Source organism: Poromitra crassiceps, assembly GCF_964638095.1.
Source record: "Poromitra crassiceps genome assembly, chromosome: 8".
Taxonomy (NCBI): Eukaryota; Metazoa; Chordata; class Actinopteri; order Beryciformes; family Melamphaidae; genus Poromitra; species Poromitra crassiceps.
In genome coordinates this window covers 37,543,695-37,561,340 of record NC_139629.1, presented here as the reverse complement: position 1 = coordinate 37,561,340, position 17,646 = coordinate 37,543,695, and the positions used below count along the sequence as shown (strand labels likewise).

The window sequence follows — 17,646 nt, the reverse complement described above, 5'->3', positions numbered from 1 at the left end:
AAAGAGATATGAAAGGAGGAAGACATGAGACAAAGATCCCAGCTAGGGATGCACAATATATCGGCAATCATATCTGTATCGGCTGATCGTAGTCGATTTTTAACAGTGTTTCCCATACATAGGGGAATTTATGGCGCACCGCCACAACGGGATTTTGACCGCCACAACAAGATGTTGACAGTTTTTTTTACCCCCTCTCAAAACTCCACATTGGCCCGCTGTCTGTCTCTCTCTCTCTCTCTCTCTTTCACAAACACACAGGACAGCGGAGTGATGATTGAGTGATATCAGAGCCAATCAGAGGCAGAGTAAATGGGTTAGATTAGTGGGTTAGATGTCATTTTCAAGACACGTGATCGATTAAATGCATCGTGATTCGTTGAGATGTACGCCTTTCCTCCGAAGTCCGCAGCCAGGAAAATCACATATCCCACCTACTCACCACTACGGTGTCCACCTGTTGCTAATTCTCGTCTGTTATTTCCATCAGTCTTTTGTGTTGCTGCCTTCGGCTCTGGTGAAATAAGATCTCCTTGCTCAGCCTAAACATGACGGGTTTCAATTGTTTTGAGAGAGAGAAAGTACGCTGCTCGGGGAAGCCCTTGTACTTGCGTGTAACGTCGGCCGGAGGCGGCGGTTTAGTTAAGCCACGGTCTTGCCTGGGGAGAGGCCGCCGGGTAGTGGCTCCCCTTCTCCCCGTAGCGTAACTCCCGTGTGTAACCAGCTTAATGACCGCTAATATCAGCCAGCCACCGTTCACTAACATTACACATCAAAGGGCATCAAAACAAGTCCGCCTTTTGCTTGACTGCCTGAAACTCCGACTTAACCATAGCTCAAAATAACATTAACATTTAATTGTATTTATTTATTTTAAAGGAGAATTGCACACTTTATTTTACCTCATTTTCTATGGTTTTTGTATTATTTATTTCTGTGCATCAAACTTGAAAAGAAAGAAAGAAAGTAACTGCTTTCAACTGCTACACTTGTTGCCCAGTCTGTTTTTATAGTGTTGGGTTTATGTTTCGTTTTTATTTAATTTCATTTAGTTTAAAGGAGAATTGCACACTTTCTTGTACCCCATTTTTTAAGGGTTTTATATTTATTTATTTATATTTATTTTAATGAAAAAGTACATGATGTAATGTAAATATGTTGGAGTCATATACACCGTGTGAGTGCACTTACAAATCTTACTACACAGGCATAAAAACCTGTTTCTGCAGCTGACTAAAAGAGCCTGGAGCAGTGAGTTACTACTTCTTTAATTCAATGTTGATGAGCATCAAAGAAAATGGTTGATGTTCAGCTTGTGTTAATGTCAGGTCATTGAGACCTATTGAAAAGTTGTTCCTGTAGTCAGGTTTGTGCTGACTGAGCCACAGGCTCATGGAGACTTAGCTTCTGGCATACTGTTCGCACACGCGCTGGAGGCGGGGCTCCGAGGAGGGCGCACGCACTCTGCGCGGGCCAAAACAGAACATACTCAGTGCTCAGCTCGCTCCTCCAGGCAGTCTGAATGAAATTGAATGTAACGTTCCCAATTCTATGTATTCAATTCTAAAAAACGACCCTCAACATTTGGGAAGGCTAAGCCACACAACTAGTTTGTTATAATCGAACGTCATGCTTCAAAGGCGACTTTACGACGGTGAGGACTCAATCACAGCAGATATTCACTGAGAGCCTACCACGGAGATCTCACAGGCACAGGCAGCAAAACCCGACGGGCTGATAGAAAAATCTCCATGGACGCGTCGCGCTGCGCTCAGGCCTCGCCCCCCGACACGCCCCGTGCGATGACGTCATAATCGCCGCGCGCCCTATGCGCTTGGCTGAGCGCGAAGAGTATGCCAGAAGCTTTAGGGTATCAGGGGGACACAGAGGTCATGTTCCGGCCTAGTTTTCGGTCTTGTGATTTGAGAGATCTGATGTCTTACTTTGTGCTAATAAATGACACACACGATGTGTAGTCAAAGAGAGAAGTTATTCATCTAATCATTCCTGCTTCATCAAAATTCAATTTCTGATAAATTCCAGGATTTAGATGGTTTAGTGATGCGAGATAACAGAAGAATGTACCTGTAGGAGAACCAAACAAGTTCTGTTTATGCCTACACAATGTTACTTTGTATTTTGAGTTCTCCTCTGGAAGTGATTTTGGTATAGATGGGCCATTGTATTTGAACAAGCAGTATTCTACTGAGTGACCTGTATTCAGAATATACCTATGGTATACGATCTATGATGTATTGGCTTTTCCAAATGTTTTGGAAAAGAAAGACATTACCGTAAATTCCGGACTATAAGCCGCGGCTTTTTTCCCGTTTTTTGGCCCCTGCGGCTTATATAACGGTGCGTCTTATCTATGGATTTTTTCAGAAAAAAAAAAAAAAAAAAAAAAAATCTCTCTTTTTTAGCACTCTTTCTAACTATAAATCCACTTCTGTTTTAATTTCCTCTCTTGCCCTCTTTTCACCACACCGCGGACACTGTGTGCACTGTAAAAATAAACAACGGTGGTGTTGTGTTATGTTGTTTTGTTGAAATGTTGTAATACGGTAAATGGGAGCTTCCTCAAACAGCCATCTCTTCCCGACAATCCCCTCTGTGCGTGACCACTTACATATGGTAATTACGGTAAGCAAACGGCCACTCGGGCAACAACTCCCTCCCCCGACTACCAGGAGAAAATCACAAACTTCGGCGAATTCACACAAAGGAAGATCAAGGAATATTCACAACAAGACGAGCAGTAGAAGCAACACTCTCACTTACCATGGGGAAGGTACGCAGAAATTCACACGAGGCAGCTTTCAAGTTGAAAGCAGTCAATCTCGCATTAAAAGAGAGCAGCCGCCGATCAAACAGAGCAGCCGCGCGTAACCTGGGCAAAAGGGACTGTCCGTCCGGGGTAGAACTACTGAACAACTCCCTCCCGACTATCAGTAGAAAATCACAAACTTCGGCGAATTCACACAAAGGAAGATCACGGAATATTATAGGAGTGTGAAAACATCCACAATTACCAACGGGTTCCAAAACGCTGGACTGCTGCGGGATGAAGAGGATGACGCCACGGGGACTGCCCCCTAGTCCGATACCTCACGAGTCCGATACCTCACGAGTCCGACACCTCATGGTTTTGGGTTAGGGTCTGGGGGAGGTTAGGTTTAGGCGTGGGGGTGGGAGAGGTTAGGTTTTGGGTTAGGGTCTGGGGGATGTTAGGTTTAGGCGTGGGGGTGGGAGAGGTTAGGTTTTGGGTTAGGGTCTGGGGGAAGTTAGCCTCTTTTTTCGGACTCGTGAGGTGTCGGACTCGTGAGGTATCGGACTCGTGCCATGGCACCTGAAGGAGAGAGGAGAGTGGTTGACGAAGCCACCCTGAACCTGTTCGTTTCCGACACTGAAGATGAGGACTTTGGTGGTTTCAGTACGCAGGAAGAAGAGGAAGACGAGGATTAGTGACTTGACTTCTCTGGTTACAGGTTTGCTGCACATATACGGTAGCCTATTGTTGTGTGATTTTGTCTGGGGATTAGTGACCTGACTTTTGTTTTGTTTTGTTGAAATGTTAATAAATGGGAGCTTCCCCAAACAGCGATCTCTTTCCCGACATTCCTCTCTGTGCACGAACCCTTTCATATGGTAATTAAACATCAAAACACCCGCGGCTTATAGTCCGGTGCGGCTTATAGAAGAAAAAAATAGTCAATTTTGGTCCCGCGGCTTATACACCGGTGCGTCTTATAGTCCGGAATTTACGGTACTTTTTCAAATTCAGTGTTCACGTGTTTTTCAGTATGTAAAAAATTGGATTATCATAAAAACTTCTTTTTATACAGATCATAACTTCAGCCATAACCGCAATGTTAACATCGGTTATCGGTATTGGCCAAAATTTGTGTGCGGTGCATCCCTAGTCCCAGGCTGGATTTGAAGCCAGGATATTGTGTTTAGATGCTGGACAACACTTCAGGGTGCAGTACCACTACTCACCAGCTAGTGTCTCCAGAGCTGGTGACGATCTGGTTGTCCTCCAGGAAGCGACAGCAGGACAGGTATCCTGATGGGAATCAAACAGACATGTATCTTAGATGAGTGCTGGGCTGTCACCTATCCTATGCTATTAGCAGGTGCTATTGCTAACTGGCTGTAAGATATTAATAAATAATAATTTATTGGATTAGCGCCTTTCTAGATACTCAAAGCGCTTCACATATCAGGGGAAGGAACTCAACTCATCCACCAGAGCCATAGAGATTTAAGAATTGGTAATCTCCATTTACTCCAATGGAGCAGTTTTTTATTTTTACCTCGCAGTAGTTCCCGGAAGTAAGGTTCTGGATTAAATAGCGCTGTAGACTTGCAGTAGAATGGAACGTTTGTGATGTACTTTGAAAGGCTAAGATGTTTAAAGAATCAAATTGAATAGTATCAGCTTTATTTTATGCATTCAAACATACTTCCTGGAACATACTCTCCCGCACACACTATAGCTACATGAGTCACGTGACTATCAAGTATTTTGGACCTCCGTTGTCTTTAAATCCCTCTGATGCACGGCAGCCAGTTTAAAGAGGAGGAGTTAAACTCTCTTCAAATCACTCTGATGCATGGCAGCCAGTTTAAAGGAGTTAAACTCTCTTTAAATCACTCTGATGCACGGCAGCCAGTTTAAAGAGGAGTTAAACTCTCTTTACATCACTCTGATGCATGGCAGCCAGTTTAAAGAGGAGGAGTTAAACTCTCTTTAAATCACTCTGATGCACGGCAGCCAGTTCAAAGAGGAGGAGTTAAACTCTTTAAATCACTCTGATGCACGGCAGCCAGTTCAAAGAGGAGGAGTTAAACTCTCTTTAAATCACTCTGATGCACGGCAGCCAGTTCAAAGAGGAGGAGTTAAACTCTCTTTAAATCACTCTGATGCATGGCAGCCAGTTCAAAGAGGAGGAGTTAAACTCTCTTTAAATCACTCTGATGCACGGCAGCCAGTTCAAAGAGGAGGAGTTAAACTCTCTTTAAATCACTCTGATGCACGGCAGCCAGTTCAAATAGGAGGAGTTACACTCTCTTTAAATCACTCTGATGCATGGCAGCCAGTTCAAAGAGGAGGAGTTACTCTCTTTAAATCACTCTGATGCACGGCAGCCAGTTCAAAGAGGAGGAGTTAAACTCTCTTTAAATCACTCTGATGCACGGCAGCCAGTTCAAAGAGGAGGAGTTAAACTCTCTTTAAATCACTCTGATGCACGGCAGCCAGTTCAAAGAGGAGGGGTTAAACTATCTGTAAAATCACTCTGATGCATGGCAGCCAGTTTAAAGAGGAGGAGTTAAACTCTCTTTAAATCACTCTGATGCATGGCAGCCAGTTTAAAGAGGAGTTAAACTCTCTTTAAATCACTCTGATGCATGGCAGCCAGTTCAAAGAGGAGTTAAACTCTCTTTAAATCACTCTGATGCATGGCAGCCAGTTCAAAGAGGAGTTAAACTCTCTTTAAATCACTCTGATGCACGGCAGCCAGTTTAAAGAGGAGGAGTTAAACTCTCTTTAAATCACTCTGATGCACGGCAGCCAGTTCAAAGAGGAGGAGTTAAACTCTCTTTAAACCACTCTGATGCACGGCAGCCAGTTTAAAGAGGAGGAGTTAAACTCTCTTTAAATCACTCTGATGCATGGCAGCCAGTTCAAAGAGGAGGAGTTAAACTCTCTTTAAATCACTCTGATGCATGGCAGCCAGTTCAAAGAGGAGTTAAACTCTCTTTACATCACTCTGATGCACGGCAGCCAGTTCAAAGAGGAGGAGTTAAACTCTCTTTAAATCACTCTGATGCATGGCAGCCAGTTCAAAGAGGAGGAGTTAAACTCTCTTTAAATCACTCTGATGCACGGCAGCCAGTTTAAAGAGGAGGAGTTAAACTCTCTTTAAATCACTCTGATGCATGGCAGCCAGTTTAAAGAGGAGGAGTTAAACTCTTTAAATCACTCTGATGCATGGCAGCCAGTTTAAAGAGGAGTTAAACTCTTTACATCACTCTGATGCATGGCAGCCAGTTTAAAGAGGAGTTAAACTCTCTTTACATCACTCTGATGCATGGCAGCCAGTTCAAAGAGGAGGAGTTAAACTCTCTTTACATCACTCTGATGCATGGCAGCCAGTTTAAAGAGGAGGAGTTAAACTCTCTTTACATCACTCTGATGCATGGCAGCCAGTTCAAAGAGGAGGAGTTAAACTCTCTTTAAATCACTCTGATGCATGGCAGCCAGTTTAAAGAGGAGGAGTTAAACTCTCTTTAAATCACTCTGATGCATGGCAGCCAGTTTAAAGAGGAGGAGTTAAACTCTCTTTAAATCACTCTGATGCATGGCAGCCAGTTCAAAGAGGAGGAGTTAAACTCTCTTTAAATCACTCTGATGCATGGCAGCCAGTTCAAAGAGGAGGAGTTAAACTCTCTTTAAATCACTCTGATGCACGGCAGCCAGTTTAAAGAGGAGGAGTTAAACTCTCTTTAAATCACTGTGATGCATGGCAGCCAGTTTAAAGAGGAGGAGTTAAACTCTTTAAATCACTCTGATGCATGGCAGCCAGTTTAAAGAGGAGGAGTTAAACTCTTTACATCACTCTGATGCATGGCAGCCAGTTTAAAGAGGAGTTAAACTCTCTTTACATCACTCTGATGCATGGCAGCCAGTTCAAAGAGGAGGAGTTAAACTCTCTTTACATCACTCTGATGCATGGCAGCCAGTTTAAAGAGGAGGAGTTAAACTCTCTTTACATCACTCTGATGCATGGCAGCCAGTTCAAAGAGGAGGAGTTAAACTCTCTTTAAATCACTCTGATGCATGGCAGCCAGTTTAAAGAGGAGGAGTTAAACTCTCTTTAAATCACTCTGATGCATGGCAGCCAGTTTAAAGAGGAGGAGTTAAACTCTCTTTAAATCACTCTGATGCATGGCAGCCAGTTCAAAGAGGAGGAGTTAAACTCTCTTTAAATCACTCTGATGCATGGCAGCCAGTTCAAAGAGGAGGAGTTAAACTCTCTTTAAATTACTCTGATGCATGGCAGCCAGTTTAAAGAGGAGGAGTTAAATCTAAGTGCCAGCCACAGAGGAACCAGGGAGCACTCTATATAGAATGGGGTTACAGGAATCCACTAAGTCACCGCCACAAACGGGGAAATCTGGAGGGCATCTTTGGTTCAGGAGGACTTGCTTCCATGTTCTGTCCTCTGCCAGCTGGCACAGTTGACACCCCCCCCCCCCCCCCTCCCAAGCGAAGGAACTAGAGCTAAAGTGCTGACACACTTCCTGCATCATGTGACACTGGTCAGATGAATGCTGCTTGCCCAAGAGCTCAACACTTTCGGTGGAGCTTTCGGCGAGGCTAGTGCCCCGGCACACTGCTGTCTCCATGCACACAGACACACCACCACAAGTGACCGCTTTCTCTCACAAGTGGAACTAAGTAGGGTTACAAAGATACAGGTGGCCGGTGTCATCATCGATCTCTGATATACCGTAATACTATTTGATTGATTATATAATCAGTGTCATCCATCTCTGATATAATACTATTTGATTGATTATTATATTATTGTGAAATGGCCGCTCTATGTCTGTCGGAAACCCTTACAGCTGCACTAGGAAGGATGTTTAAGTAAAAATACACTTGCGTGTCCCTTCCCCACAAACTGAGATACTGTCTGTCACAGTTTGTCTATTTTAATTCTGGTGTTTGTGTATCTATGGTCACATCTTCGGCCACAGAAAGTGACAAATTAAACTTGGTGGTAAAATCGTAGCAGTGAGCATCGATGACTCCACCCAGAGAAAGGGTTGTTGGACAGGACATGAGAACGCGGTGTACAGTTTAGTCACATAAACTTACATGATTTACACTTGACTACTTGACTTACATCTCACTGCCATTTTGGCCTGCAAATATGCAAAGGTGCCTACAGTAGCTTGAATCTGAATTGATTATAATATGTCATTCTGAGAGGGCTCTACTGACGTGCACATCATAGTTATTATTGTCGTCCTCCTGGGTTTCAAAGAGCAAAACCACACTGCAAGCATAGAAGCTCCGTAAAGGAAGTGAGCATCAATGAATGATGAATGAATGAATGAATGAATTTATTTGGTGATAAAATAAAATAACACAACAGTACATATAGTAATGAAAGAACAGACAAATCAATCACCGAGGATAAAAACACAAAAAAGCCCGAAGGCTTATTTCCATTGTGGTCCTTGAAATCAAAATGGATGAAAAGTGGAAATGTTGACCTTTGTTTTCCCCATAGAATCATTTATGTGCAACGTTAAGAAATGTCATCAATGGGTGTCGCGGTATCCAATAGAATAGATAGTACCTTTAGATAGGTTATTTGGCCAAGAGACAGTCTTGTACACCCAAGCCAGGTACGCTGTGAAATAATCTAACATATAGGGCTGTGCAATAAAATCGATACGGCAATATATCGCGATATGTATTGTATCGCAATGTATCGCGATACAATCGTATCGCGACCCACGTATCGTATCATGAGGTCCTTGTAGGGCTGGGTATCGTTCAAAATTTTTCGATATCGATACCGTTTCGATACTTGGATTTCGATACCGGTTCCTGAACGATACTTTTTTCGATACCAATTTTTAGAAAAATCAATTTTAACAAAAATAAAACTGCATTACACATTGAAATTATTTTACAAATCTTTAGTTTTCCCCCCATCTTAAGTTTTACAGCAGAAAAAAATAAAACCGACTGTATTTAACATAACTTTAAGTTCTCTAAACGTATTGCCGTCCCTACAAAAAATATTGGAGTACTACAAAGGAAAGAAATGTAGCTAAAACAAATAAATCAGTGGAATAGTTTTCAGTGCAAAACAGAGAGTTGCAAATCAGGGTTTAATGCTCACTGATGCAACAGAACTCTATTCTTGTCCAAACTGATGAGATGCATGGAAGACTAGTTGAGCATTGACTAGCCTATCAATATAGCCTTATATGCCACAAAGTGAATAGCATTTATATTCAACAAACTATCATGACATCAGCGTTTGTTAACGAGTTGCTAAAAATACATGGGCGATAACTGCCCGCTTGCACATAACGTTAACGCTAATTAATTAAACATTAACGCTAGCGTTGCAGATCAGTGTGCTCACTGCTGCAACAGAACGTCATTCTTGTCAAATCTGACGAGACAGCTCAACTTCACTGACTAGCCAATCAATATAAATGAATCGCATTTACATTCAACAAACTATCATGACATCAGCGTTTGTTAACGAGTTGCTAAAAATACACAATGCCCGCTTGCGCATAATGTTACGGCGGCAATTAATTAAACGATCTAATGCTACAACTCACAGCCAGATGCATGGATTTGTCTAGCCGCAAAACGCGACTATTTCACTCGAGTACCTCTCCCATCATAGTCGCGCTCGCCCGACCCCTTTATCGAGGGAAAGTTGCACATTTAGCGATCTACAAGCTTCAAACATGCACCAATCACTAATATAAACTACGCACCTTGTTGCCACGGATGTTGTCGAGCAGGCCGCGCTGAGGCCGCGCTTTGTTAACTCGTATTTTAAGAAAGTTTGGGTTATTTGTGTGTCCGGAAACATTATTTTCCCTTCTCCAACGACTCTTCTTCTTTTTTGCTGCTCACCGGTTCAACTGCTCAACTGCGCCACCGCATCATGGGGTATTACATCATGTGTCAAGTATGGGGTTTGCCCTGTGTCGTTCATGTCATGTAATACCCCATGATGCGGTGGCGCAGTTGAGCAGTTGAACCGGTGAGCAGCAAAAAAGAAGAAGAGTCGTTGGAGAAGGGAAAATAATGTTTCCGGACACACAAATAACCCAAACTTTCTTAAAATACGAGTTAACAAAGCGCGGCCTCAGCGCGGTCTGCTCGACAACATCCGTGGCAACAAGGTGCGTAGTTTATATTAGTGATTGGTGCATGTTTGAAGCTTGTAGATCGCTAAATGTGCAACTTTCCCTCGATAAAGGGGTCGGGCGAGCGCGACTATGATGGGAGAGGTACTCGAGTGAAATAGTCGCGTTTTGCGGCTAGGATTTGTCAGACTGAGGGATCTGATAACCGCTAACTTGCGGTAAGCTGAGCTGACCCACCTCTCAATTATTTCTCTTGTCTGTGGAAACCAGTCCGTGTTGTTTCTGTTTCTTTTCCTGCTTTTCATCATCTTCGCCATATGGTACTCCAGGATAGGAGTAGCTTGAGTGGCTAACTTCTTGTATACTATCCGCACCGCACGCCTGGCTCACAGTCACAACAAACACACCGGCTAAAGTGGGCGTAACGTTTCCTGCATGCCTCTACATGACAGCCAATCACCAGCCGTATTAGAGCGCGGCGTGCAAGCATGTCGCATGCTTATAGGCTCAATGACGCTGTTTTGTTTTGGTATCGAAAATTGGTATCGATTGACAAGGGAGGCTTCGATACCCCTTAGTATCGATGTTTCCATTTCGGTGCCAAGTAAGTATCGAAACTCGATACCCAGCCCTAGGTCCTTGACAATACCCAGCCCTAGTGACATACTGTATCAAGGAAGAATGTAAAGATGAGGGAGCAATTGAGCTAGTAAATACAATGATTAAAAATGATGTGAGGCTTCAAACGCAACACCAGTTATAATGCACTTATTTACCCATTGCATCGCTGTGATTCCAACAACCAGTGCAGCAGAATTGGCAAAACTGACAGAGCAAAGGTGCTCCACTTTAAGACGTTTGCAGCGTGGTTTCGGGGTTACTTGCTCATGGTCCAAATACCGTTTTAGTGGCATTTCCATCGTGACAAGAATTCTGACAAGAATTCTGGAGGAAACACTGAACACCTACGGCATTGAATATCAGACATAATATTGGCTATCGCAACTTGAATCCAAAGACGACATTATAGACGTGAGCGTAGGTGTGAATGCGTTTTCCAGCATATACTGTACCACCAGCCTACCTGTGTGTCCGGCTAGCTCGCGGCTGACGCGCACGTTGCCCTCGCGGGTCTTCAAGTTGTAGATGGAGCAGATGTTGTCCAGGCCTCCGCAGGCCACGTAGTTCCCAGAGGGGGCGTAGGCGCACGTCATGACCCAGGAGGAGCGCAGCGGGATGGCATGGACCTGAGCACAGAGGAGGAAGACTGACTGTCAGAGAGTACGGACGGAGAGGGGAGGCCATGTGACAAAGTCTGTCAGCAATATTATCCGACTCTTTCAAGGACACGGTGCCCACTTTATATCATGTTTTTTTGTTCTTTGCCCCCTTTGAGCACATTTGAATTATTTTGTAATGAACTCTGCACTGTTGGTGAATGTGGAGACAGATGCCAGAAATTTGAGAGCAATGATTGATGTTGGCTGATGTTGAACAGTTCAGAAAAGGGGTCAATTGAGAACTATATCCAAAACTAAGCCATTTTTTTGGGAAATCTGGTGAGTCAGCCATACTTCCTGTTTAGACTACTGTAGCTCTTTATACGGGCATCAATCAACACTTTTATTTTGTCTCTAGTTTCTTAATAATGCCGCAGCTTATATATATATATTTCTTTTTTTTTGGGGGGGGGGGGATCTTCTTTCTGGTTCCATATTAGGTTTAGGATTAATTGTAAGACTTTAGAGCATGATTAGATCTGGCTCCAAGTTATATCAGACATTTTAACACCCTACGAGCCAAAAGATGATGTTTCTGGGGGGGATTTTTGCCTTTATATTGATAGCTGACAATGGAGATAGACTGGAAAGAAGATCAGGGGAGAGAGAGGGGGGGATGACACGAATGTCCTAAACACAGCAGATGAAACACCTGGCCAGTGAGATTTGTTCAGTTCCTCAGAACATGGTGTTGTTACCTTGTTTGTGGTGTAGCTGTCCCAAATAATGAGCTTTCCATCCTGTGAGGCACTGACCAAAAGCCTGAGAAGAAAAGAAATACAATGGGGATGAGCCCCTTCAAACCTGGACAGTAAACAATCCAACACAAGGACATGTCCACTCACACTTGCCATGTCCAGTCACCCAGAAGAAGAAAGAAAAGAAGAAGAGAAGAAGTACATCCGGGTGACTTGCTGGGTTCACCGTAGTTAGCCGTTATGTAGCTTAGCATGATACACACTGATGATACTTATCTGTTTATAGACGATTCATTTGAATTCGATGGCCACCCGTGTGGAATAACGTCATATATGGATTACAGGCAGCAGTGGGGGATACGGCGGGAGCTGCTATGTGACGCACAGCAAACAGAGCAGGCTGCCAGTGGCACGGAGGTAAATAGATCGCTCATATTCTCGTTGCCTCCCTGATATAATAAGCATAATGAGCCACTGTGTGTCGGAAAATAATCTATTTACAGGACATAAGAGACATTTCACATGCCCCGTTTTCAGGTTGCAGTTCAAAACAAATGATCGTTTTAGCAAATAATACCAAACCGAACTTGTCAGGGTGATTTAAAAATCATATTTAAAGCTAGAAATAAGGTCCAAGGTGTAAAAAAAAAAAATCTGAATTCTCCTTTAATAAATGCACCGTGAACTCTTAATAATGACCACAAACTTCATTTATCAAATTATTATAGGTGCCTTAGCATTTACACTTGATTTTGTCAAGTCAAGAAATCAGGGTAAAATAATTAATTTAAAGCTGCTGCTATATCAAAACAAGTATCCATCAATGGCTTTACCTCAGGATGTACTACTGTAACATTTTCAAAAAAATCAAATCTAAGGGCTGATTTTCTTTCTCTCAAATCCACAAACTTTACAGGGTTCTCCATGCCCATGTAATGGGAACTGCTTACATTGTTTAAGTTACATTTTTATGAATTACAATATGCAATTATGCTATTAGACGTTGCTTCAAACCATGTTTTTGCAATTTACAGCCAGCTCCCCAGGTGCTCCAGTATGTGGCAGCTCCGTGCTATGTGGGCGAATCCAAGAAGAGTAACCACAGTGACGGCCCCAATGCACAGAAGAGCAGGAGGAGGAGTGATCACATGGAGGCCTGCTGGGAGGATGCTCATGTTAACTACCTGCCTGGCCAGGACGTGTACCACACCACATCATAATGTTAACTACCTGCCTGGCCATGACGTGCACCACACCATAATGTTAACTACCTGCCTGGCCAGGACGTGCACCACACCATAATGTTAACTACCTGCCTGGCCAGGACGTGCACCACAGCACATCATAATGTTAACTACCTGCCTGGCCAGGACGTGCACAGACTCGTGCACCAAACCACATCATAATGTTAACTACCAGCCTGGCCAGGACGTGCACAGACTCCTGCACCACACTACATCATAATGTTAACTACCTGCCTGGCCAGGACGTGCACAGACTCCTGCACCACACTACATCATAATGTTAACTAACTACCTGCCTCTGGACAGGACGTGCACAGACTCGTGCACCAAACCACATCATAATGTTAACTACCTGCCTGGTCAGGACGTGCACAGACTCGTGCACCACACCACATCATAATGTTAACTACCTGCCTGGTCAGGACGTGCACAGACTTGTGCACCACACCACATCATAATGTTAACTACCTGCCTGGTCAGGACGTGCACAGACTCCTGCACCACACCACATCATAATGTTAACTACCTGCCTGGCCAGGACGTGCACAGACTCGTGCACCACACCACATCATAATGTTAACTACCTGCCTGGCCAGGATGTGCACAGACTCGTGCACCACACCACATCATAATGTTAACTAGCTGCCTGGCCAGGACGTGCACAGACTCGTGCACCACACCACATCATAATGTTAACTACCTGCCTGGCCAGGACGTGCACAGACTCGTGCACCACACCACATCATAATGTTAACTACCTGCCTGGCCAGGACGTGCACCACACCACATCATAATGTTAACTACCTGCCTGGCCAGGACGTGCACAGACTCCTGTACCTCACCACATCATAATGTTAACTACCTGCCTGGCCAGGACGTGCACCACACCACATCATAATGTTAACTACCTGCCTGGCCAGGACGTGCACAGACTCGTGCACCACACCACATCATAATGTTAACTACCTGCCTGGCCAGGACGTGCACAGACTCGTGCACCACACCACATCATAATGTTAACTACCTGCCTGGCCAGGACGTGCACAGACTCATGCACCACACCACATCATAATGTTAACTACCTGCCTGGCCAGGACGTGCACAGACTCGTGCACCACACCACATCATAATGTTAACTACCTGCCTGGCCAGGACGTGCACAGACTCGTGCACCACACCACATCATAATGTTAACTACCTGCCTGGCCAGGACGTGCACAGACTCGTGCACCACACCACATCATAATGTTAACTACCTGCCTGGCCAGGACGTGCACAGACTCCTGCACCACATCATAATGTTAACTACCTGCCTGGCCAGGACGTGCACAGACTCGTGCACCACACCACATCATAATGTTAACTACCTGCCTGGCCAGGACGTGCACAGACTCCTGCACCACACCACATCATAATGTTAACTACCTGCCTGGCCAGGACGTGCACAGACTCGTGCACCACACCACATCATAATGTTAACTACCTGCCTGGCCAGGACGTGCACCACACCACATCATAATGTTAACTACCTGCCTGGCCAGGACGTGCACAGACTCGTGCACCACACCACATCATAATGTTAACTACCTGCCTGGCCAGGACGTGCACAGACTCCTGCACCACATCATAATGTTAACTACCTGCCTGGCCAGGACGTGCACAGACTCCTGCACCACACCACATCATAATGTTAACTACCTGCCTGGCCAGGACGTGCACAGACTCGTGCACCACACCACATCATAATGTTAACTACCTGCCTGGCCAGGACGTGCACAGACTCGTGCACCACACTACATCATAATGTTAACTACCTGCCTGGCCAGGACGTGCACAGACTCGTGCACCACACTACATCATAATGTTAACTACCTGCCTGGCCAGGACGTGCACAGACTCGTGCACCACACTACATCATAATGTTAACTACCTGCCTGGCCAGGACGTGCACAGACTCGTGCACGTCCATGGGTTTACAATTTTTAAGGATGAAATCAACTCTGGAAGCAGGGGTATTATGAGCAACAGTAATAAAACAGAATGATATGAAAAGTTCATCATATTTTTGGGGTGCTGCAAGAGAACAATATATTATGAAGGAACTGATGAGGGAATTGCTAAGGAATTAACTCTGATTAAAAGAAGAAAAATAAACCTCATCTCATTTCCCCTGCCTAGAAACGACCCAAGGCAACGGAGTCTCGTGAGTGTCAGTAGAGCCATAAAAACAACTGCAGGGTAAACTCTCACTTGCTTAGTATATGAAGCTAATGTTCTCATGTGGTACCGGGGTATACCACATGAGAACATTAGCTTCATATACTAAGCATTAATATTGTAAATACCCCGGTATATGGTAATACCTTAATACTGCCGAAGCTTACGCTTCACCTTCTTTCCAACTGTGGTAGTAGCCGGACACGATCTCTGTTATAAGGATGGAGAGGCTCAGATCCCTGAGAACCAACTCACTTAAAAAGTTTTCTAACTATTTGGGAGCCGTTTCTAGCCTACCTCGACGAGGTTGGTGGTGGGTGACTTGCCCGGCTGGTTCCTGTTGGACCCTATGTGCGACATCTCTTACAAGCACATAAGCACCCTATATGGATGGTAGCACCACATTATAATAACTGACAATATTATATGTATGTTTTTCTTTCCTTTCTTTTCCTTTCCTGTGTCTGAGCCTGTTCGTTTGTTTTGTTCAATTATTGTTAAAATTGAAAATCAAATGTAAAAAAAAAAAAAAAACATAAGACACAGAGGCTCTGCGAGTGGAAATCTGGATTGGCTGATCACTTTGTTTCTGGTAAAGAGAGAGAACAAGTCTCATCTCAACCTGTTGGGCACCCTCCCACCCTCCAGGGGGCTACAGATAGCACAAGAATGCTGCGTTCCATTTACCTCGGAACTCGAAAGTCAGAGCTGGGAATGACGTCACACCCAGGTTGACTACGTTTCAGTGTACAAGTCGGAAAATCAGCCAGGGTAGCTCTAGCCAGGCTAGCTAGCAATAACAGTTGATAATAACGCATTACGCAGTATTATGAGCATAGCCTACAGACACTGTAGCAACATATCCACAGATAAAACTATTGTGTATGACTGATTTACGACTGATTTCATGAGACTTAATGAGTCACAAATAATAAGACAGAAATGCTAATAAAGACTATATTATAGCTTTCACTACTGTTGATGCGGGAGCTGCCATCTTGGATTTTGAAGTCAGGGTTGATAAGGTTCCTCCAACTATCCGAGTAGGAAATCCGAGTTCAGAGGGCGTTCCCATCTGTGAACTCGAAAATTCAGAGTTCCGAGTGCAAATGGAATGCTGGGTTAGCACCCGACTCTGGGTCAAAACATCTTCATTTGGCCTTCTTTTTGGGGTGGCTACATCGTACCTAGGTCTAACAAAGACAACAGCTCCCTGATGAACAAAAACTCATGGGAGGTCTATCGCTTTTTCTGGGCTGCCAGACGGGGAGGATGGTGAGGTGACAAGGCAATTTGGCTGGGTTTGCAATGGTCTCTCTGTGGACTGGAGCACACCTGCCCTACAGTGATTAGTTTGCCGGTTGCCGAGGTGAGGTGTGTGTGTGTGTGTGTGTGTGTGTGTGTGTGTGTGTGTGTGTGTGTGTGTGCGCAACTCCTGGGACAATCCTGTATGTGAAGGAAGAAGTACTGCCTGGTCTACCCATCGTCAGTACAGCACTAACACAAAGGGCGACTCCATTTTCAGTATTTTTCCTACCCACATACCCCCACCCCCAATGCACTCAAACAACACAACACACACTACAGAGTACAGACATACACAAACTGGAGCTATAGTCACTGATGCATACCCACCGTGCATTCAACTACATTTGCTTGAACTAATTGCGCACATGTACACACAAATCAAAGATCCTATTGTTGAGATGTTAGGAGGACATCAAGTATTTGTCGAGTTGGCTGGTCTGTTCAGATATAATGTATGTTAAGCAAAAGTAAGCTGTTTTTGGTTGGCAAGAGTGAGCTACTGCGGAATGTGTCTTGGTTTGACAAGGAAACACTGGGGATGTAGATCAGCACAAACACAGTTAAGCAACCTTTTGTATCTATTTCCTGCATTTAGACAGGGGGTGGGTGGGTTGATGGGTTTGACATATTGACTTAATTCATTGACAGAGTAGGACTGAATGGGAGTACCTTGAGTCAGTGCCCCAGTGCATGGCGTAGATTTTGGCCAGGTGCCCCCTCAGTGTCCGTCTAGTGCGCATTTGAATTCGGCCAACAGGGTCGATGTTAGCTGTGATCTGAAGAGGTGAAGAGAAAAGGAAGAATTAGTTTGAGGCATCAAATGATATGGAGATAATGAGCCGTCTTGTTTCGTGCTAACTTGACTCGGACCTCCTGCCACAAGTGGCTTTGGCCTGGTTTTCCATTTGTTCAAACTTCCCATTGCAAGGAGTGACAGACAGTGTGCAGCCTTTAAAGCAGTGGTTCTAGGGCTGACCC

The 17,646-nt window shown here is 44.4% G+C and overlaps 1 protein-coding gene across 1 annotated transcript in view; it reads right to left on the bottom strand.

The window, feature by feature from the left end:
• LOC310781499 (guanine nucleotide-binding protein G(I)/G(S)/G(T) subunit beta-1-like) overlaps nucleotides 1-17,646 on the bottom strand; it is a 63,613-nt gene that overhangs the window by 7,400 nt on the left and 38,567 nt on the right. Inside the window, exons 4-7 of the mRNA XM_083642139.1 lie at nucleotides 17,338-17,444; nucleotides 11,900-11,963; nucleotides 11,006-11,168; nucleotides 4,000-4,066 (exon numbers count right to left, since the gene is read on the bottom strand). Coding sequence (XP_083498265.1) covers nucleotides 4,000-4,066; nucleotides 11,006-11,168; nucleotides 11,900-11,963; nucleotides 17,338-17,444 — 401 coding nt within the window. The remainder of the gene's footprint in view (nucleotides 1-3,999; nucleotides 4,067-11,005; nucleotides 11,169-11,899; nucleotides 11,964-17,337; nucleotides 17,445-17,646) is intronic.